The sequence below is a fragment of the Callionymus lyra genome, chromosome 5 (genome assembly GCF_982586985.1).
Source record: "Callionymus lyra chromosome 5, fCalLyr1.hap1.1, whole genome shotgun sequence".
NCBI classification, from domain to species: domain Eukaryota; kingdom Metazoa; phylum Chordata; class Actinopteri; order Syngnathiformes; family Callionymidae; genus Callionymus; species Callionymus lyra.
Genome location: NC_141822.1, coordinates 13108255 through 13131417, shown reverse-complemented (window position 1 = coordinate 13131417; position 23163 = coordinate 13108255). Strand labels below are relative to the sequence as shown.

The following is a 23163-nucleotide window of genomic DNA, read 5'->3' as shown; positions in this document are numbered from 1 at the left end:
TTGCTAAACATGACCTCAGCTTTTATTAACAACCACAAGATTTAAAAAGAAAAAAAATGGCCTTAAACGACCGAGCTTGTGCTGGTACTTTGTCCAAACTGCACACGGATCAGTTTTACACGAATAAAGAAAGTAAACTTAATCGACTCGACTCATGGAAACATGTCTGAGGTAAATACTCGAGTCTCGCTCGCAGGTCTTTGTCGTATTTTAAGAAAACGTCAGGCAGTTTAAATTTAATTTTACAGATTTTTAAAAAGCCCAGAAGGATCTGACGACATGGACATTCCACACCCTGAACATTCTTAACGATAAAAGTCCAGCATAAACACTTTAAAAGAAGATTGCATTATTGTTTAAATTAATATACATTGAAAACTTCCACCCACCAGCCTAGCAACCAGGTTTACTGTTTAAAAAAAAAAGAAAAAAAAAGGAGAATTAAAGGATCAAGTATGTTCATCAAATTCATGTAACAGTCATTGATACATTCTTATAGTTTCCACTTTAGCGCCAGAGGAGATTTAAGACGGTGGGCGGGTGCTTAAAAAAATAGATTAAAAATGTCTCATTTAAATATGGATCAGTAACACAGACGTCTAAAGTTTTTACCTCCGGTTCCAACCTCAGATAAAGTCTTTGCAACATGTCGGTTCATCTCCCCGTGAAGCGTGAACGACCCTAAAAGTTCACGACCTCCCGCGGAGCGGCCCTCCTCAGATGTTCTCCGCCTCCGCTTGAGGAACCTCTCGGATGCTGCTCTGGGGTCCGCCTCGCGTCGGCCGGTGTCGTATGCTGCGCCCCGACGAGATGAGGTCGGCGTAGCCTCTGGAGTGCGAGAAGGCGTAGCCGGAGCGCCGGGAGCGCTGGCCGCGCTGGAAGGCCGACGGCTGCTTCTTCTTCTTCTCCTCCTCCTTCATCTCCATCTCGTATCTTTTTCGGTTCTTCTGGACCTGGAGGACGACAGAAATGACTTCAATATAAATTTTCATTACTTGAAGAGCGTGTTGTGCATCGATAAAGTTTTCTTTTGGAGAATTCCGGACCAGGAATCTCCAAAATGAGCAACAAAGATTAAATCAACTATTTAAATAAACAAGGTTTATCATAGTATTCACACTAGTGGGATGCACTTTTTCTCTTCTGACCTAAACTTTGTAAGGGAAATTTTATTCGATTTGAACCATTCAAACTTTTATTGATTCAGCTCGTTCCTGAAATGTTCTAGCTTTCTTGTATGTCTTCAACCCTTTCTTTTATTCCTCTTTTTTTACTCAATTCACTTCAACAGGAAAACTCTTCAACTAATGTTTAAATTCCTTCCACTTTGACCTTCTTGTACATTCATCTACAAACTTTAAAAACACTTTTGTCTACCTACTTGTACTACTACTTTTAGTAATTCTACTTCTCTTTATACTACCAATTCTACTTATAAATTTAGTTCTACTACTACTACTTTTTCTTCTTCCTTTTTTCCTTCTTTGCAATCTTTTTCACTTCATTTCTTCTTTATGCCATAATTTAAACTGTTTCCACACAATTTTACATCAAATACAAATAAAATACATTCAAGCGTTTCAGTTTAGATTCAATTCAATTTTACTTAAAGTGTCTTATCATAACAAATTTATCTCAAGTAACTACAGTATAAGTAGGACTATTGCATTTTCTTCTGGAAATGCAGTTTGAATGTTGAATGCTAAATTTCTAGTAGAATGTAATTTTACTGTCTTTGAGAGAAGAACTTTGGGGCATAAGGGCCATTTTTTTGTTCTCAAAATACTTGGAATTGGTCAAATCAGAGTCAATTTAATGGTTTAAGACAATAACATCTGAAGTAAACATTAGTAATTTTCTTCTCTACTATTTTTGATTTAAAGTGCCACTTTTACACACAACATACTTGGACCAAAAATGTCAAACTCAAGGCCGGACCACTATCCATTTGTGAAGGGACCGAGACATCATTTCTAAATGTGTTTCACTTTAGAAATCATCTCAGACTGAAGGGTTTCATTAAATCTGAGTTCCCGACTTAAAATCTGAGGGAAAAAAAACCCCATCAAGTTTGACCTTGGACTGCATTTTCTTTTCTTTTTTTTGACTGCTTTGTGAGTGTCCGACATTTTTACAACCAGAGTCAGAGGTTGGTTATGAAAACATTGATCCATCGTCGGGGAACTCCCTTCATGTCAACTCAGTGACGAGAAATGTTGCAAATATGAAACTCAAAGGTCTTGAGTCGCATGTGAGGATTTGAATTTGCTTTAAAACAAGAGTAAAGATCAATCGAACAGTTATTACTAAAATAGTTGTTGTTCTCCCCAATAACACATGAGTAAAAACGTCCTTTCGACGGCACCCATGCGTTTCCTTTTCTAGAGAAACAGCGCCATCCTGCGGCACAACAGACTAACTACGTAGTTAGCGGTTGTTTACGGTTGTAGTGACTTATAATACAATCATTATTTTTAATTCATCAGTCGAGTGAGTCTGAGACACCAAAGATGCCAATAGACAGGATTGCATAAAAGAGTCTAAAACTAGCTCAATAGGTAATTTTATTTTGTGAAGTAAGTAATTAGTTGTAAGTATTGTCTTGTTAACGTCATGCCAGTGTTTTTTGTAATGCATTTATGTACAGGTATTTATGTATTTGTTCAGATAATCCTCAGATGTCTTCATTTTAAGATTAATTTTCAATTGTCTATGCATGTGTAGAATGATCTTGGACCAGTTGGTGCCAGAGAGAGTTTTTTATCTTCGTTTTATCATTTTCCCAGAAGAAGAACAGACAAAGGATGTGTCCCTAATCGCACACTTCTGCACTTGCACTTAATATAAGCAGTGTCCAGAAATGTAGTGTGCAATGAGCACTCAAACGGCCAGAAAAATTGAGTGTGGATCGATGGACACTTTACACCCTTAACAGCCGCCATCTTAGTGACGTAGATATCGCTAAACTGAAGCTACATTACTGACTACTCGATTCGGAGCAGATAAATGTCTCGAGAAAACTTATTTTACCACAAAACAACAACTTAATAACTTATAACTTAATAACTAAATTGGAGAAAAGTGCTGCAAAGTGTCGGCGATAGAGTTCCAATAGCTGGTTGCGATCAATGTTTAGAGTAGAAGAAGAAGCTGTCGAGTCAAGTGTGTAGCAACATTGTTTGTTTTGAGACGGAATACCGTGTCGAAATTTGAGCACTGGGCAAGTACGTACACTTTCTTAAAATGCACTTTAAACCACTGAACTTGGAGAAGAGTGCGATTTGAGACACAACCAAAGACTTGTTGATCACGTCCGTTACAATCAACAACAATGTTAAGTTTTAAACAAAGCTCACCTTGTCTCCGACAGAAGGCCAGATGGTTTTATGAAGGAACTGGATGAAGATGACCGGCAGCAGGCTGATGCCCACCGTGAGGATGATGGTCAACCACAGGTACGGTTGGCGCAGAGCGTTGGATGCAGCACCTGCAGACAGGATATCCCCCCCGAGGGTCAGAGACTCTTCATTCATTCATATAACTGAAGAGAAACGTAAGGAGGCCGACCTGTGAAGGTGAACGACGACGGGAAGATGACGTGGATCCCTGCACTGTGGATGTCAAACATGATGCCGAAGTAAATGGCTATACTTCCCAGAACCGCAAAACAGTTGACAAAGGTCCAGTAGGAGGTGTCCAGTGAGATCTGAAGGACCAGAAACATCACTTTTAGTTCAGCTTTTACACATCAATTTATGTCATTATTCAAAAATGATATCAGCGCGTTCCTCCACATCACCACAAGAATAAAGTAAAAATGTATATATATTTTTTTATTTATAATTATAAGATTATTCATTTTATAATGGGTTCATTTCTATTAACCTTTAATGAAGTTTTCTTAATTAAAATTGCATACATTAGTACAGATTAAGGTCATTTGTTTTTTGATAATATAATACATGTTCTGCACATTTTGTTTTCTTGAAATCTTTAAGCAGTTTTCCTTGTTTTATCTTCTTAAGACATGCAACATTTTCCTTAATACTCTGTAAACAGTTTAGCCAAACAGAGATATTTTAGATTCTAAATTTAACTTTTAACCTTAATGTTACTTTTCTTAAAATGTTTCACAAACGATAATATGCAAGTTTGTTTATTATTCATAATACATTTCTAATTTCTTCCAATAACATTATTATTGAGTAATAAGTTAAATGTTTTTTAAGAAAACAAAAATGTCAAACCTTTGAATTACAAAAACATCATTACTACTTCTGTCAGAGTATATTTTGTTTCGGCAGCCGATGACACCACCTTGTTTTAGCCTCTTAAAATATGTAACATTATCTTTAATACACTTTAAACTACTTAAATAAACTTAGTAAATCTGTCTTTTAACTTTAATTCTGCCTGAAATATCTCCTTTTCCTAAAATGCGTCCTGAACATTGACAGTTAATTTCTCAATTAAATGCTACTTTTCTTAAACATTAACAATCTGTAAGTCTGTTTACTTAAATATAAAAGTATAGTTATAAATGTATTGAGTATCATGATTCCTAATTATTTATAGATTTCATATATTTTTCTTTATTGTAGTTTCCTATTAAATGATTTAGAAAATTAAGGAACAAAACAACTTCTGCCAAAGAGCACATTTTGTTCTAGCAGCCGATGACGCCACCTGGTGGTGACTGAATTACCTGCAGGTTGACGGTAAACACGAGAGACGAGGCGACGACGACGGCGAAGGACTGGTAATCCGAGGGCGCTTCTCCGTCTTGTCCCATGGTTTGTAGAAACGCTCCATAGGGGATGAAGAAGAGGATGAGGGAGACGAAGATGCCGTGGAACAAGCTGATGAAGAAGTTCTTGTAGTTGAATAAAGCTCCTTGCTGGCCGGGGAGATAGAGTTTGGGAAACTTGATGCTGAGTTTGTCGTTAACGTCCTGCAAGAAGAAGACGAAGATGGCAGTTTAAAATACAGGATCTAGTTTAGCTTCATGAAAGAAACGAGAATCCCAACATTCAAAAGTCAACTTTAAACTACCTTAACCATATTTACCTGGTCAAGAAGGCCGACGAGCAGCACAGGTAAACTGCTGTAGCAGAGATTGTAGAGCGTGATGAACCAGTCCTCGAAGGTCACCTGCGTCAGAACACACACTTAAGACACAGGTTTGTAGCAGAGAGAAGGTGTTCGGACGCGAGCGCCGACCTGGGATGAGTAGCCGCTGAAGAAGGAGTACCAGAAGTGAACCAGGGTGAAGGCGAAGTTCTTGAAGAAGAAGAACCGCAGGAACTTGCACATTCGGATGTAGGACCAGCGCCCGTGCACCAGCAGGAGGCGCTGAAGATAGCGGAACTGGGCGAAGGCGTAGTCGCTGGACATGACGGCCTGCATCCCCTCCTGGCCGCTGATTCCAACACCGATGTCTGCAGCTGCAGGAGCCACGAGAACACGTCAAGGAAACACTTTAGCTCATCGTTTGGTAGAAACAATGACATTATTTTAGAAACGATGGTACAAATATAACTAATGATATTATTCATTATTCTATTTAAACTGCCGCAACATAAACAGACAAACCGTGTGTAGAACAACTATTTGTAGATGGTCATTCATCCACTCAAAAGAAAGCCGAGGTCCAATGTGGTTAGTGGTGGTTACTGTCGACCACCGTCGTTTACATCGAAAACCAACAACTTTATCAAAGCGTCTAGTTAAGTCTACATTAAATACGATTGAAGCAGTGAAAGTGAACGTTAACTGAATGGTTTATATTTAGATATTTAGATTGAGGCTTTTGGTACAGTCCAATAGTAGTGGTAGCAACAAATCCGCTAACGTTAGCTTAGTGTTAGCATGCCGATGTTTCCTCAGTTACTTTGGCAGAGATGTAGGTTGTTGAAAGAAACCGTAATGACACCAATTTCAATCCAGAGTCTATTCTGTATAATAATTCTAAGGCGTATCAAGTCACTTCAAATTTAGCGTTAGCTTAGCGCTAGTTTCAATGTGCAAAACACGGATGACTATGTGGCAACTTTGGTTCAATTTGTTCCATACAGTTACGGACTAGGTGTGTGTATTGGCAATAATATGCCGATAAAATGTTTCACGATACAGGGGCAACTTAACGATATATTGCAATACTGTAGGAATATATCGGTAGTATTGTCAAGTACTTGACTCTGGTGTTGTAGAATTTAAAGACCACTTGACTGCAGTCAAACTTTCCTCTGTTTTGAAATTAAAAATGTCCAAACATCAACTTTAAAAGCTGCTAAGTCGACTGTATCCTCTAGTCCTCAGTCATCCCAGGGATCTCAAAGGAGTTTATTTTTCCTTTAGCTGCTTATCGCTTAATTTTTTTGTTTTTTAAAAAAAGGAAATGCATTCAGGGCTGTTGAAAATCGATACACTATAGTAGATAAGAACATATTAATACTGCGACATATCGCAATAGTCTTCAAACTAATGTATGAGAATAAACTAGAATGAATGTCTATGTATGAATTCTAGCATCCGATACTCACTCTTGATCATGTTGACGTCGTTGGCTCCGTCTCCGATAGACAGAGTTATGGCTTTCTTGTACTTCTTCACCAGACTGACCACGTTGGCCTTTTGCTTCGGCGTGACACGGCAGCAGATGACGGCTTCGCACTCGCACGCCATGTCCACGAAGTCGATCTGGGTCAGAAGAAAAACATGTGAGAATAAGAACGAAGAGTGTTGGTTTCAATAAGCGCCTCCCACCTGTCGCAGTTCCTTCTCCCAGTCGTTCATGGGCTGTCCGTCCTCGGGGGTGCTCGGCGGGGGTCTTCTTCCCAGACGACGGAGCTTCAGGCGTCGGCGCTTCTTCTTCTTTTCGTACAGAATCTCGTTCTGACCGGATTTAAAACACGTTTATTCAAGTCCCGGATTGATCTTCGATGTCTCAACTCACCAGCCAACCTCCGGTGATGATCAGAGCGTTCTTGCCAGGCTCGGTGAAGAAAGGGTCGATGAGTTTCTTTCTGTTCCTGCTGTAGGTCGCGGGGTCGACTCTCCGGCGCGCCTGACGGACCCTCAGCTTCTCACTGAGACCAAGCAGATGAAGAAGGTCAATAGTGTCAAGTTGAAGCTCATTATCACTTTTAAAAAACATTTTAAACCATTAATGCTTGGTAGCAACAGGATTTGATGATCACCGTAAGTATAAGGAAGTATCAGTTCAATCACAATATTGAATAGTTTAATTTAAAATTTTCAATGTTTAAACTTTACTTTTTTTCCCATTTAAATGTTTTTATTATGGATTGCATTTTTTTTTTTTAATATTTAAATTCAATGATTTCTATATCGAATTTTTTCTTGTTCAATTAAATTCTATACTTTGTTTGTATTCGGAAAGGTGTCATTTGTTTTTATACAATTGAATTTATCTTTTTAATATAGCATTTAAAAAAAAAGTTTTTTTAATTTATTCAAATAATTACAATATTTTCTATAATGTCTCGGTAAAAAAGTATCAATAAGGAAATATTGAATTTAGAAAAAAAATTAACTTTCAAACCATGCGTTTAAATAAAATCATAAATTCTAACATTAAAAAAAAATGTTTGCATTATTGTAACATTTAGTTAAAAAAAATGAATTCAACCTTCCAATATACCATTTTTTTTATTTTTTAAATTTGTATTAAATGAATTAAAATGGCCCTAAAAATGACGACATATTCTGATGGCATTGATTTATCCTCTAATAAACACCATCTATAGTAGTAAATTAATATCCAGCATTTTCTGCAGTCGGAAAAAAATGAAGATAAATGTGTTATTATAAATATACAAGAATTTTTTCACGGTTTGTTTTATTCTTCCAACTTATTTTATTAAATTAAAATATTCCACTTGCGTTTTAGTAACCCTTTCCATTTTAAAATGTTGCATATGAAAATGGTATTTTTTTTAAAACAGCCATATAAATAGAATAGTTAAGAAACTTCTGATAAAGTTGATGCGATCTTAGCACTTTTGATGGTGAATAACAACAGCCTTACTTGACTTGTTCTCCGTAGTGGATGTTCATGTCGTCAGTCAGCAGCAAACAAGAGTATCCGATGTTTTCTGCCGTCTCTGCAAACACAAGTCAGATGACGAACCAATAAAAACATATTATTCTTTGCAACAGTGTAAATGTCATCGACTTCAATGACATTTACACTTATTGAAGTCAACGAAGGAGTATTAGTTTATGACCTACATTTATGACTCATTAGATATTTTCTTTTTCCCACTTGTACCTTTCTTATCGCCGGTCAGGACCCAGATCTTGATGTCGGCCTTGGCCAGTTTGGCGATGGTCTCGGGAACTCCTTCCTGAAGCTTGTCCTCGATGGCCGTCGCTCCGATCAGCTGGAGAAACAAGGTCAAACTCATGTCATACAAGGATCTAAAACTGGTCCATTATTCTTGGAAACTGAACACATCTTAATGACCTTCATGTTTGTTCTCAAAACAATTCATGAACGTTAAACTACCTTAAATTTAAGGCAACAAATTGACAAGCCACAGTAAATAACATGCATTTTAATAGTTCTCTGTGACAAGACAACATAACTAAATGCAAGTATAAAACATTAGCAATAGTTTTGATTAGAAAATTTAAAAAAAATGTCTTGCTTTAATAGACGACGGATCAAAAAATATACTTTAAAGTTATTCATTTGCAATTTAACTTCATGTATTTTCAGGCAACTAAAGATTCTAGATGTGTCACTCACCAGCAGGTTGCTCTCGATCTGCTCGTACACTCGGTCCAGTGCAGCCTCTCGGTCGACCAGAACCACCGCAGCCTCCTTGTGCTTCCTGGACCAGGCTTCGAACTCGTTGGTGCTGATGTCCTTGTAGCACAAGCACAGAGTTCGCAGCGTCTCGCTGGCGAAATCCTTAAAACGGAGCCCTCGATTAATTGATATTAAATTCACCAATAACACAATCAAATGCGTGTCGGCTCCTCACGTCGAGGGCCGTCTGAGTCGTTTCCTTGTATTTGGAGTTCGGGGAGAGTCTCTCGTAGATGACGGTGTCGGCGCCTTTGCAGTACAGACGGATGCGACCGTCAGGGAACCTCACTAGAAGAAGAACACACACCCGCTTGAATATCATCCATATATTCCAACTTAAGACAATGGTTAAAAATGTAATTGTGAATACATCATTTAAACTTATATTATCTTAGGTGACCCGCTGTCCCGAAAACAAATGTGTTTGTGGTATCCTTTGTGTCGTCTCTGGGTCGAGATAACGAACCTCCACCACTGCATATGCATTTATGGAAGCCAGGGAGGTCGTTCACCTTGACCCCCAGACCACACAAGGGATACCACAAACACATTTGTTTTCGGACCTTGACCCTCAAAATTTATTTTACATTTATCTGATTAAAGAGTACTAGTAAAATACTAAATATTACAATAAAAACTTTGATTAACCTCTTTAACTCAATTTTTTGAGAGCAAAGAGATGTTTAAAAAAAAAAAAAAAAGGATAATTGTAATTTGATTTATTATTTTAATGCTTTTTTTTAACATTTGAGTAAATATTGAAAGGTTTATAGAATCCAATAACATTTTGGATATGGTTTGTTTTATTTCTATATTCATATATGTACAAATACTTTTTTTTTTAAAGGTTTTTATGCCTTTGTTTTTAGTCCCGCCGCACAAATTAAACTTTTGGCTCTTTGCTGCTCTGGCTTGAAGGCCCTTCACAACCATCTCTATATAATGTGGCCCCTGGGGGAATTCAACTGCCCACTCTTTTTCAAGCTGGTCACTTTTTTTGAAGCCCTCACTTAATCACAAAATATTGTCAGTCCTTCACCCAAACTTTTCCTCGAGTTTACTTGAAAACATGTTTTCATTTTGAATGCCATGAGTTTGGAAGAACGTACAGATGATGGACATGCGCTTGCGGTCAGAGTTGAAGTCCAGCAGGGCCAACATTTCGTAGGTGGCCTCCTGGTCCATCTCTTTGATGGTGATCGTGTCCTGGGTGCGAGAAAGGAACACGAAGCCAAAGTTCCTGGCGGCCGTCACGAGAGCGCCCTCGTCAGGAGACGCCGCCTGGTACACCAGTTCACCTGAGGAGGCCAGAAGAAGAAGTCAAGTCCAGAACAACGTGGAAATTAAAAAGAAAACACTAAGCTCCGCCCACCATCTTTGTTTTCCACCATGACGGTGTGGCAGAGCGACAGAAGCTTGAAGAACTCCATGGCCTCTTTGTCCTTCTTGGATCGCACCGTGGCCACCAGAGAGTGATCCATGAACTGGAACCTCTTGTCCGCGAACTTGTTCCAACTCCAGTCCACGGGCTGGTGAAGAGTCCAGTTAAACAGAGTTGGTACAGAAGAGATGCAAAATATCTTCTATGTAGAAAGATATGTTTACCCTTCCTCTGTCCAAAGTGACTCCCTCAGCAGTGGTGGCTACACCTGTCAGGGCAGGAGATTTTAAAGATGTTATTTCCTGGTTCAAACCACGGTTTATACTCGTATGAGTCGACCGAGGACACGAACGGCTGTCAATCATACCGTATTTCCGCGCAGCAATCGTGCACTTCTTGAACTCCATGACGTTCTGCGTCAGAGTTCCCGTCTTGTCGGAGAAAATGTACTCGATCTGACCGAGCTGCTCGTTCAGGGTGGTGGTCCGAGCCTGAGGAGAACAAATCAGTGTTAGCATTAGCATTAGCATGAGCATGAGCAGACCCTTGTCAGTGCTCTAGCTCAGCTCCAAAGGCAGGTTTAGATATTATGTTCCAAAGCAATTGTTAAACAAAATTCAAACTTCCCTCATTTTCTACTCACTCTCATGTTGATTTGTGGTTGGGATTATTTTCAGAGTAATCTGATCCTTTTTGGAGTTATAGACGAAAATGTTTGTTCATTTTAATGTAGCGACTGGAGCTCAGTTGTCTTCGTCTTCATCTTTTTCCCCAAAAAGACACTTACAAACCTCCAAAAACCTCCATACTGCTCGTCTGAGGCATTGTAGTGTAGACAGTACTTGACTGGAAGCGCTCACTATATTTTCCCGGAGTACTTACTGTTTGGGTAGGAGCTCCAGTCGCTACATTAAAATGAACAAACATTTTTGTCCATTACTCTAAATAGGAATGGATTCATCTGAAAAGAATCCCAATTCTTAGTTCAACCAAAAATCACCCATTTTCTACTCACCCCCATTTTCACTTTAAAGAAATAATATCTTTTCTGACATTTTGAATCCAAATGAACACACATGACCCATTTAAAGATCAACATAAGAATCTGTTTAAGCAGATGTTGAATATCTATAAATAGACACAATTCATATTACAAGTGATGAAGTGGGAAAAATGCAATGTAATGAGATTATTCACGGATAGAACTCAATAATATATCTAATACACACTAGGATAGAAACATACTGTACATTTTAAAATCAACCAGTTCTGTGTTTTTGTCATTTTTGTTTAAAGAATTTGAAGATGGTTTCAGTACTTTTGCTGGCGTGTCCTTCTCTGGAAAATACATCTGAAGATCCCAGTTGATGAACTTGCTCTGCCCCAGTCGAATCACTTCCACACTGAACACAAGGTCATAGGTCAAGCTAATGTGCGACACATGCACAGACCTTTCAACTCACCTGACGTAGAGGGAGATGGGCACCATGGTGTTGAGGACGATGATGTACCCCCAAAAACTAAGGAAGCCTCTGTAGGAGGAATTGTGGTCTTTGCCGTCGAACAGGTACCAGGCCTTGGAGCCGATCTCGTCGTACCAGAAGGTGTGACCGATGGCCAGACCTGCGGCGATCAGGATCAGCAGCCCGAAGATCTGCAGAGAGAGAAGCAGCCGTAAGAGTCAGGAACTACTATTACAATGAAGCGTCCAGATATTTCAAAATAAAACCCAACCTACAGTGTAAACCATGTAGTTCATCAGCTCGTCGATTTTTGTTCTCTTGAATCTGGTTTTTCCACTGTTCCTCATGATCTTCGTGTCCGCACCTTCAAGGTCAAAACAAAATTACAATACGAGCGATTTTTTTTTTTATGTAGGTTGGTGCTTAGCTAGCTCGCCTGAAGTTAATACAAAACTCTGCAGCGAGAATTCTGACCCGCTCTAGTAGAAGAACTCACATTTCCCCTGATCCTTAAAAACTCTTCACTGGCTGCCAGTTTCCTTCAGGATCAACTTTAAAATTCTGGTTCTTACTTTCAGATCTATTCATGGTCAGACCTTCCATCAAGTGATCTGATCCAGACTTTCACCCCGGCTCAAAAATTAAACTTGAATCGTGAATGTCTTAAACTTCTGACCTGCAAAGATGACCAGTCCGTGACACACGTCTGTATTCCGGATCGTGCACCCTCGGAGCAGCATGTTGTCCAGGTCTAGTGGGTGGCTGTTCCCGCTCCACTTCATGGTCCCGACGAACTTGTCCAGACGGTTGTTGGGCTCCTCACACATGATCAAACCTGCAGAAGAGACAAACCAGTGAGTCCCTCTATCCTCAAATCCCATTTCCCGACTGTGGGAGGAATTTTTGATGAAACTAGACGACATTAATGTGAGCTCAAACAAAAGTACAAAAATGTATCCATCAAATGTTGACACTGAATTCTTTCATTGAGATTAGTTAATTATTTTGTTGGAATAATTGAATATTCATAATATTAAAAAGGTTGAATTGTTTTTTTTATAAATAAACAAAATTATTTTTTAAACATAGTTTAATATTGTAGTTCAATGTGTTCAAACATATAAATTTGACTCCCTATAAAACAGGGGGTATTGACCGGTAGATTATGACATCATTCCTGATTAAATCAATGATTAACCACAGGTTAAAGGTGAGATAGATAGATTTATTCATCTTTTTTTTTCATACTACTAGAATGGGAATATCAAACAATTTAATTCAGGTTGAAAACATCCAAATTATTGAATTCAATGATTAAATAAAAAACAAATTAATCAGTTTGAATTATTAAAAATAGATTGTGTAAAACTAATTATTAATTTTGAAAATATTAAAATTATCTAATTCAATTTAATAATTTAAATATGACAATTATTTAAAGATACATTTTAACAAAATACAATTAAAATTCAAACATTAAATACTTCCATCCATCCATCTATAAATGGAAGACCTATAAAGTTTTCGGTGTTTAATGTTTAAGATAAGGAACAGAGATTGTGGATGTCAACAATAAGAGTAAAACAGATTTTGATAAATAAGGAATTTGATGTGAATGTTTGGTAAAGGAGGGCAAATACAGAGATAAGAAACCAAGATAAGATTGAGCTTCCAAGAATATCAAAATCGGACTTCCTGCTGACGACAGTTTGCTCAATGTAAAATGTGTTTGAACCGTGTTTGATTTGATATTGAGATCAGTTGATGCGTCAATACATGAGAAAAGAGAATCACCGTCGAACTGGGCCATCTGTCGCTCCTCCTGCAGCAGCTCGTCCGTCACTTTAGGCCCCATCTTGAATTTTAGGTTCGTCTCTCTGCGACACAACATACAAACAACAAATGTCGATTGATAACCTTGAACACGGAACACTCTCAGCCGACACACTCGAGCTGATGCTAGTGTACATTTATCAGTGGAAACTTTATATTCCAGCGTAAACATCCTAATGAGCCCTTTATCCCTCTTGTTTGACTTTCAGGTGTCGCTCCAGGAGCCATATCAGGTAACCAGCCTGGCTCGGGAGCCCATTGTATATATGCCCTGAGACTTGTTTCATCAACAAACGGGCACCAGAGGAAGTGGAAATTCCACTATGGAAAAGGTTTCAATTTCAGCGCTCACCCGTCAAGTTCTGCCGTTTCTACGTAGCACAAACTGTTTGGGTTGGAGCTGGACAAGAGGAGGAGGTCGGCCTGGAAACAAAACCGCAGCAAAATAAATATTGTGGCAAATAACGTGAGGTACAGAAAGAATAAAGAGCATTCTTATAATACGTGTATAACAAAGTGAGGTAAGAACTATTAGCATTATTTTAGATTTCAATTACTTGACTCACTAACCCTAGTGTTATTTCAGGGTCAAGGTGACTGTATCTGTAATTATTACATCAATTAAAAATCTAGTTGGATGTAAACATACCGGGATGAAGTCATTTTTCTTTATGCGAACAACATCTCCCACTTGGATGTTCCTCCATTTTGATTCTTGAAATCTGGAAAAAACAATTACAAATATTACAATAATTGCTTTACATTAGTAACACAAATGTAATAATCAAAAGTATAGATTTTCTTTAACGACTTTGACAGTGAATGTCTGACCTGCCGTCGAGCAACACGTCACACCGCCTGTTGTTGATCTCCTTGTCCATTCTGTGCCTGGCCTGTTGGACGAATACTCAATGGTTTAATTTCCAAAATACAGCTTCCATTGATATACTTCAAACACCATCATGGACTCACCAGATCATCCACCAGGTCCTTGATGGCCGTCACACCCAACACAACCACTAGAGGGATCAGAGTGGTGTACCAGGGCAGCGTGGAGATGTCTGGGATGACCTGGTGGACAATAGTTCACGAACAGAAAAAGTTATTGTGTTGTATTGCAGAGGAAGAGTCGCACGAGGATGAAAATAAATGTACCTGCAAGATGAGTAGAGCCAAGAAGTAGAGGTTGGCAACTCTCTTGAACTGCTCGTACAGATTGAGAGGAATGAAGGTGATGACGTTGTACTTGTAGGTTTTGATAGCGTTTCCCTGCAGGAGGACAAACAATTAGCCTTTAAATCTAAAAAAATAAACATATTCATTCATTAATAGTTGAAATCTTAACCACAGACTCATTGTTACAGGTTTGAAAATGTGTTCAGATGGAGGGACTAAGACACGCTGGTGTTTTGAGTTTAGATGAGTCGACCTGATGGTGGTTCTGGCTCGAATGTAACAGGACGTTCAGTCCAGATGGGATCATGAGAAAAAGGTTCTCCTGGGACATTCAATCCGCCTGAACTGGTTCTTGCATGCGACATGTAGTTGTGGAACGCATCTCAGTGCCGTGTTTCATGAGCTTCTTCTTGTAGGATCAGGTTTCTGCTTGATAACAGTGACACAAAGAGTCGAGTCCTACCTGCCTGCTGTCGGACAAACATGGTTGACGAGATCAAATGGAGCTTTGTGATTCAAACTGAATGTATCAGACACTTGCAAAGAACAAAATAAAGTACTTCTGATGAAAACTTCAGAAGGAACATAAAACGCAATAGATCGTAGAATGGAAGCATGACAATGTAGTTAGTGCGAAAACAAGAAGGTCCACTTCACAACTTTTTATAAGCCTTAATGAATACAATTGTTCAGTCAGTGAACAACTGGTGAATTGTTCAGGGCATCCCTATGCCTCTCACCCGTTCTAGCTGGGACAGACTTCAGCCTCTTATCACCCCATTAAGGAAGTAAAAAACTAAGAATGCGAAGATAACATCAAAATCTGCATCTTAACTTTTCTGATAAAGAAATACTTCTTCAGAATCAACATGTGAAAGACCAGCCAAGTGAGTCAACCTAGAACCAGTTGCTTTAAAAAAAAACTTAAATGGAAGACGGGTCGGTACTTACAGAGTATCGACTCTTCTTGATGCACAGGAAGACTTTCTTCTGGAACTCTGGTAACTGATGGTACGGACGGTCGTTGGCTTTCACCTTCCAGCCCATTTCTACAAAACAGAAATGTAAATTTGTATTACCATCAAAGAAGTATAAAAGCTGTTGTCTGTTCAAGACCCTCAAAAGTTAGCCTCACCACTGGGCCTGATTTCCACCTCAGGCTCCGGAGCTCCCATGGGTTGCTCCACTTCGTCATCGCTCGGGATTTCCAACTCGTCGTCTGTCTCATCGTCGCTGTACGGCATGACCTCATCGTCCTGGAAGTTGGGGTTTCGTTGACTCATGGTTGCGTCTCTGTGGCGATAAAAATAAAAACCAAGAAACAGAGTTTAGAAGAAATGGGACCTTATAGATTCAAAAACATTTTAATGTCGTCATGAGAAGACTAGATGGCGGAGATGCTAATTTTGCAACTTCTACGTCTATGATTTAGTATTAGAATTCCTATACAAGTGAAACCTTTTTTTAAGAGTCGCAGATACACAATACTTCCAATAATTCACAGGAACAAGGTAATTCACCGGAATTCATATTTCAGTATTAGCTTTTTAGGTTTTAGGAACAGTTTTTAACAGGATATTTTTGAATAAACACACAGGCGATGACAAGACAAACAGATGCCACCATAAAAAAAGTAATAATAAAAAGAAACATTATAAACAATGGGTATCAATCAAAATAGAGCTTAAAACTCACACGAATTAAATGTTAAAACCAGCGCCTCAAACCACTAAGAATGAAGCCAATACGCTAATAAAAAAAAATACGAATTGTGATTTTAATTCGAAAGAAAAAAAATCTCAAAGCTTCCTTTTACTTCAGTAGCCGTTCAGTGGACATTGTAAACTGTACTAAATTGTAAAAGACTTCTTATATTACCGTACTTGAAATTTAAGAGAGCAATCGTACCCGTTTGTGCCGTTGGTCAACATAGTCACACCTTTTACCTTTGTCACAGAGAGAAACAAAACCTCAAGAGTCATTAAAAGTTCAATTGTATTAGTACATGAATCATGACCATTTATTTTTTTAAATCTGATAGAAAAGTACTTAGTGAGATAACAAAAGAGACAAAAAAGGGTTTGTGTTGTCGGGAATATCTTGGCCTCAAATCGTTTGCTTCAAATGTTTCGGTAAAGTCACAACTTAAAGCACCAAACATTCCATGTGAACGGGTTTTTCCACGTCTGCTCTCACAAACAAATGAGCCAAACGTTGCGTCGAGCTCGCTGTGTGTGTGGGCAACTAAAACACACCCAGATTTCACATTGTGTTTTGCATCTTCCATCACCTTCACAGACTCTAATGGTATGTTGTAAACAAGTCATGCTTTGACAAAACAACTTTGGCTCTGGAGTAAACCGTGTCAATTATATAATTTATTTGATTGTAATACAGAGAGAATCAACTCTTTATAAACCACATGTTTTGTTTTAATAAGTCATTAGACATTTTTAAATCAAAATAAACATTTTCATTTCATTCATCTATAAATATGAAGCTTTAATCCTTCTTTAGAAAGAGTTTGTTTTAAAAATTTACCTTAAACTAAATTGTATTTACTTTTGTCACACTTTCCAAAGAAAGTTTTGCATACTGTATTAAAACAACATATTTAAGTAAACAATGTTTTTTAAAAGGATATTTTGAAAAATGTAATGTTTTATGCTCACATGTTTTTTGTACAAAGAAATTTATGTTTCTGCTTTATGAAAAAGGGTCATAGAATTCTTGTTTTCTACACATTTCCCGAACCAAAAAGCTAATTCATTTCACTACTAAATAACACAGTAAATTGTGAGAATTCAAGCGGCTTGAATGTATAATTTCGACGATTATTCTGGGGAGACTTGGACAATTTCTTTGCCATGAAAACTTCAATATAATATTATATTCAGATTACATTTTTGTAATTTCCTGCTATTCCCATGTTTTTATATGCCCCACATGTTTGTGAACTTCATCTGTCAATGAGTGACTAAGCAGAGTTGCCGTAAATGTAGCATATTAATTAATTCTGGTTAAGATTTCTTCCTGGTCGGCAGGAAGCGTCAGTGTGTCTTAAAACCAGCCCAGAAACACAAGTGGCATCGATGAAAGGAACGATTCTTCCGCTCAACTGGTTTATTTATCGTAGGACAAGGGTCTGGCTGCACCTTCTTGGCAAACGTAAGACAGAATGAGCTGAGATGGCGACAGGTTTCAACATGCTTTGACGGCGAGGGAGGGGGGGGGGTGCAGAATAAACAGCTCTGAAAACAGATGTTGCAATACACACTCATCTTTGTGAATCAAAACAATGAATAAATCAGATACACATCTGATAACGCAAACTTTTAATGGTAAGTTTTTGTGCGTTTGTTTGTCATCAATAAACTGGAGACTCTTGATGCCGAGTCAGCAACGTTTTATAAAGTATTCAAACGAAAACCTCTTCATTAGAAAATAAAAAGCTTATGTAAGGATCATTTTTGTTGAATCGTGTTGTCTTATTTGTTTTCCCCGTACACTGAAACTGTACAAAAGACTAAACACACAACTCGTATTTGTTCCACCTCTAGAGCACACCTTTCTTCAAACATACACTGTACATTATGTGACACAGACACGGACAAATCCATGTCAATACCCGGGTACGAAAAGCAAACTAGTGTCCATTTCAAATCAAAATCAGCCGGGAGTGTCACATCTAACCCGGCTAGAGCTCACGATGACACGTCTACAGCTGGACACCACCACCATGAAGATCTCCCGTCCTAGAAAACAGGTTCACGTGGGTCCAGGATGTCTCTATGACGACAAGGAGGACGTAGATAGAGGAGGTGGGGCAGGACTCCCGGAGCCTGACGGGGGAGGACATAGCTGAGCGAGGCAGGTGAAACTCGAGAAGCTGCTCTCCGTGACAGAAAAGTGACGCAACTTGTGCCCTGAAGGCTACAAACGCTCTGGATTAGGAAGCTCTGGATGATCCTCAAATCATTAATGTGATTGTGGAGTTGTAGCCGTTTGATTATCTAATAAAAATTGCTTCTCATTAAAAGATATTTCTGGCCAATTTAAACTTGCTCTGAAAGAATAATCCATAAGTGTGAAACAGTTTAACACTTCAGAAGCCTCCGCTTTTGACCACATTACAGACTTTAAATCAAACAGGAAGAGACATTTTAAAATAATCATTTTTGCTTCATCAACAGATAATTCATGTTTAACTGCAGGAAACCTCCATAAATTGATCACGTTTCTAAATGAAAAGTCAGGATTCCGGAGAGTTGGGGGCGAGAAAAGACAAGTCGCAGCGTCACCTGAGGGAAATCTAGCTGCAGTCAACAAGTGGGGAACAAAAGAACAATGAGAATCGTCTGTCGTTCGGAGGGTCGAGGGACCGACCGGCTAATAGGCGAGGTTGTGTTTCTCAAGCCTACAGCCTGAATTTAATGACTAGTCTAGGACACACGACGAAGGCACAAATGAACTTTAACATTTACACCAGAGACCGGTTAGAAACGAGTGTGTGAGCTTCTTGTGTAAACGTATACGGAGAGAATATAAGAACAAATGGATGAATCATCGACAAACGTTTGCCGATGTCATGAAACTCGCGCTTCGTTTGTGATGGGAAGGAAATATTTTGTCTCCATCTGACGGTTAATTGTTAATATTGACTCATCTTTCTGGTGGAATCTCACATCAAGTCTTTAATGTTGATTTTAAGTGACATTTTTCAACAGACAAAGAGGTATTTGCAGAAAAAGTGACAACATATGATCTGTTTTTCTTATTATAAAATTGTATCTAATCATCCCAATTTAGATTTAAATCTGCTCAGGGTGTTCCCCGCCTCTTGCCCCAAGTAGCTGGGATGTTCTCCAGCCCTTCTGATAATAAAATCATCAATATAAAATAAAATTATTTGAAATACCGAACTAATGTTCTCTTAGACACAGGCTTGATAAACGCTCATAATTGGGACTTGAACTAAATACACGAAAACTAGTTGGCGAGAAAAAGAAAGAGAAAACTGGTTCCCACGTTGATTCCATCGTTGACCACTAGAGGCAAACTTCCTAAAGTATTCCACGTGAAGACAAAGCTTGTTGACCAAAACGCTGAGATTGACGATGCGTTGTTCCCACCCTTGTTGGTTCAACAACAGATGAGTCAATAGGAACATCCAAATGTCGGGCCTCTGAAAAGTACACGGGTCAAACTCATGGCACACTTTTTATGAAGCCCACTGGAAAGTTGTCTCAAAATCAAAGTAGGTTCATGTACATATTAACATGGTAACCTAGAAAGATGCCGCTGATGAAGACACCGATTGATGTCAACTTAAGAGTCAAAAATGACATGGAAGGGAAGGAATTTGTTTGACGAAGGAGGACAAACACAGACCATTAAGATACATGGCCATTGAAAAAAAACAAATACTCGTACTAGGAAAATGTACGTTTAGTCGACCCACACAGATTTTGGCCCCTCATGTATTTGAGTGTGACACAGCTGCTCTAAAGAAACAAGAAGCACCAAGTGCATCCAAAAATATTCATGACATTTTTGAGAAACTGGTTTCAGAAACTAGGCAGGAGCCAAGCATTTTTCTTTCAGTGTCAAAGTGTAAACTAAATGCCGAAAAAAAAAGCCACATTTGGATTGTCACAAAGGACATATTTTTACTACATATTAATGTTTAAGACGTTGTTAAAGATTAATAATGTATTCTTCAGGAGGAGCAGGGTCTTTAAAAATAAAATTTAATTGCGCGTCGGCGGATCTGCACCCAGCAGAGCCATTAACACGACTTCACTGCAGGACTCCAGGTAATGGTTCCCACCTCAGCGTCTGCAGCACCTGAGCAAAGACTTACTGTTGCCAGACCCTAACACTCACACCCTCTTCACCGTCTCCGTCAGAAGTCGCTTTCATAAGGAAAGAAATACAAAAATAAAGAGAGATTTGCTTGAGAATGAATTAATGCAGCTTTTCACTCGTAGTCAAATCACATTTGACTTCTCATTTACGTAGTTTTGACTTGGAGCGGAATTGTGAGAAACGCAGGACGTTTTCATTAGCGTATATAAAAGAGATTTTTATTTTTCAAAAACAGTGTTAACTGCGGGAACAACTGCTTTTTCTGTGTGTTCGTCAATCAGATTGAAATCTAACTTGCATTTTTTAAATGGAAATCAGACCAGCGTAGTCAACAAACCAAGGCTATGCTAGCAACTAGCCTAGCATTTCCAGCACCTGATCATATTTCTACAACCCGCAGTAAAAGGTTTGTTGTCGTCCAGCATGTCAGCCAGTCAATGTAAACCCACTTTTTAAACACTGTAAATAAAGGGCAGGTATTCTTGATACTGACACCAATACATTCGAGTTTTATAATTAATATATTTTAAGTTTAAATTATTTATTTTTTTTGATCTGAATAAAGCTGTAAAGTTTCAAAAAGCACCTCCACGCTAACATGTCAACATTTTTTTTTCGTCAAACACTTTCATCGATCTGATCCTGCTGCTAAATGTTGAAAAACGAGGCGGATTATTGGTATTAAAGGTAAATCCATTCATAGACAAAGAACAAATGTTAGCGTTAGCATGTAGGACTAAAAGATTACGGCTTTTTGTTTTGATTGTATGACGGGAGTGGAACTTTTCAAATGACACGCTACCATGCCACGTCAGCATTTTAGAACATTTAATAAACACAATTTAGGTTTATATTAACACTAAGAACAATGTTTTGATTTATCGCAGATTATTTAAAGTGTTTCCTCTGCTGATCATTTATAGAAATATAAACTTGACCTTTTTATCGTGCAAATTATGAACACTCACGAGCTAATATTACCCTGGATTTTCACTTTTTTAGGGGGCGTCTGGTCATAACCTACGCAATAACCGCAGGACTAGCACATTTCATTATTAGCTTAGCATCGTAGCTTATCTAAAAAAAAGGCTCTAAATTTAAATAAAAAAACCTGGCGACCTTACATAAACCGTCTCACAAATCTCCTCAAGTAAATTCAAATGACTCCTCACTGCTTTGTGGACAAGCATTTCCATAAGACGTCATTTCCATAATCAAAAGACTTGAATCGAGGCCTCACCTTCGGAAGAAACAACACGGCACATACAGGTTCAAGAGACAAACAGAAGCCGTGTGAAGTTGAAGACACAAATTCAAGCTCCTGAATCAGCTGAAACTATTCGAGGCATTTGAAGTCTTTTGTTATGCTTGACAAAGACGAGACACTCCAATACTATAATTAGCAACAGAAAAAACAGGTTGACAATGTCAGGCTGAAAAAGATCAGATTCGACTAGTGAATTAAGCTTCTAGTGATGCTTATTAAAACACAGCAGAAACACGCAGTCAGACTACCACTAACATTAAGGTATCATTTGTAACTAATCATGTTATTTTGAACAAACACAATCATCATTTTAAACTACATTTTCTCGGTTCATTTAAAATCATTTTTAATTTACAAATGAGATTTGTGTGTAGTTTTACTCACAATAATTTCATATACTCAACAGTATCTGCGACTGAAGCTAGACAGATTCAGATTTCTTATTCCTTCTTTAGGAATTTCATTTAATTAACTTGTCAACCGCGAGAAAACGTGTCCGACAATGAAGAAGGTAAATATTTGATAGATAACATTAGACACGTAAAACAAGACTGGAGACACAGGTGAACGTTTAAAGTAATGACTTAAAAATGTACATTTAATCTGTTGCATGGCTTATTAATGATAAGGAGGAAAAGAAAAGTTCTCATCACAGCACCACATTAAATCAAGGTGAATGAAAAAAAAAACTGATTTCACACCGGAATTCTTAAATGGTTGTGATTTTGTGTTTGTTAAATTATAATACATAAAACAATCAATCAGTTTAATTGACGAATTTGAATGTGCTACGTTTAACAGTTATGAGGGTAGGAAAAGTATGTTTTAATTATTTTTATTCACGTTAAACATAGTTTACATGCGTTACTCAGTTGAATATTTATATTATTGAAGATAATTAGTTGGACATGAATGTGTCTTAATGGAGGAGTTTGCGAAATCAACTTTAAAAAAAGAAAAAAATGCAAAATAGTAAAAGTAATTCAGAGTTAGAAACGTTCCCCCTGCAAAAAAACATATGAATTTGATACGTTTATCTTCAAAGATGGGATGTATCGAGCGTACTTTGACCTTTAGCAGCAGCACAGGTAACACTTGAGGTGCGGTCGTCCAGGTGAGACGCCGCCGCTTCCTCAGACACTCAACGCAAAACAGACAAAAACTTCAAACTGAACTCACCGTGTTCTCCTCTCCAAGTTATCGGCGGGTTTTTTTCTTATCTGATAAAGTCTATAGAGAATTGTGTCCGTCGGTGCGTCCGCGGTGTCACCGCACCATGTTGTTGTTCTTCTTCCTGCTTCTCTCCCCGCCCTGCTCCCCCTCCAGCCTCACCTGCTCG

The 23163-nt window shown here is 38.3% G+C and overlaps 1 protein-coding gene across 1 annotated transcript; it reads right to left on the bottom strand.

The window, feature by feature from the left end:
* Positions 1-23163, bottom strand: atp8b1 (ATPase phospholipid transporting 8B1). The gene is made up of 30 exons (XM_087790986.1): positions 23004-23163; positions 15825-15982; positions 15641-15738; positions 14669-14782; positions 14486-14584; positions 14345-14406; positions 14163-14235; positions 13866-13936; positions 13475-13557; positions 12357-12515; positions 11956-12044; positions 11681-11871; positions 11536-11620; positions 10585-10708; positions 10442-10485; positions 10209-10365; positions 9946-10134; positions 9012-9124; positions 8774-8938; positions 8294-8405; positions 8051-8126; positions 6956-7088; positions 6766-6894; positions 6543-6699; positions 5221-5444; positions 5068-5151; positions 4706-4951; positions 3568-3706; positions 3357-3487; positions 1-953 (listed from the first exon to the last, which is right to left on the bottom strand). Exons 2-30 carry the CDS (start codon positions 15970-15972, stop codon positions 717-719), a joined length of 3732 nt encoding a protein of 1243 aa, XP_087647112.1. The 5' UTR covers positions 15973-15982; positions 23004-23163; the 3' UTR covers positions 1-716.

Coding starts and splice junctions, on each gene's coding strand:
- atp8b1 (XM_087790986.1), bottom strand. CDS start 15,972: ATGAGTCAACGAAACCCCAACTTCCAGGACGATGAGGTCATGCCGTAC. Junction 11,621..11,680: donor CCCATCTCCCTCTACGTCAG/GTGAGTTGAAAG, acceptor CCTTGTGTTCAG/TGTGGAAGTGATTCGACTGG. Junction 9,125..9,945: donor CAAGCGCATGTCCATCATCT/GTACGTTCTTCC, acceptor TTCTTCTTCTAG/TGAGGTTCCCTGACGGTCGC.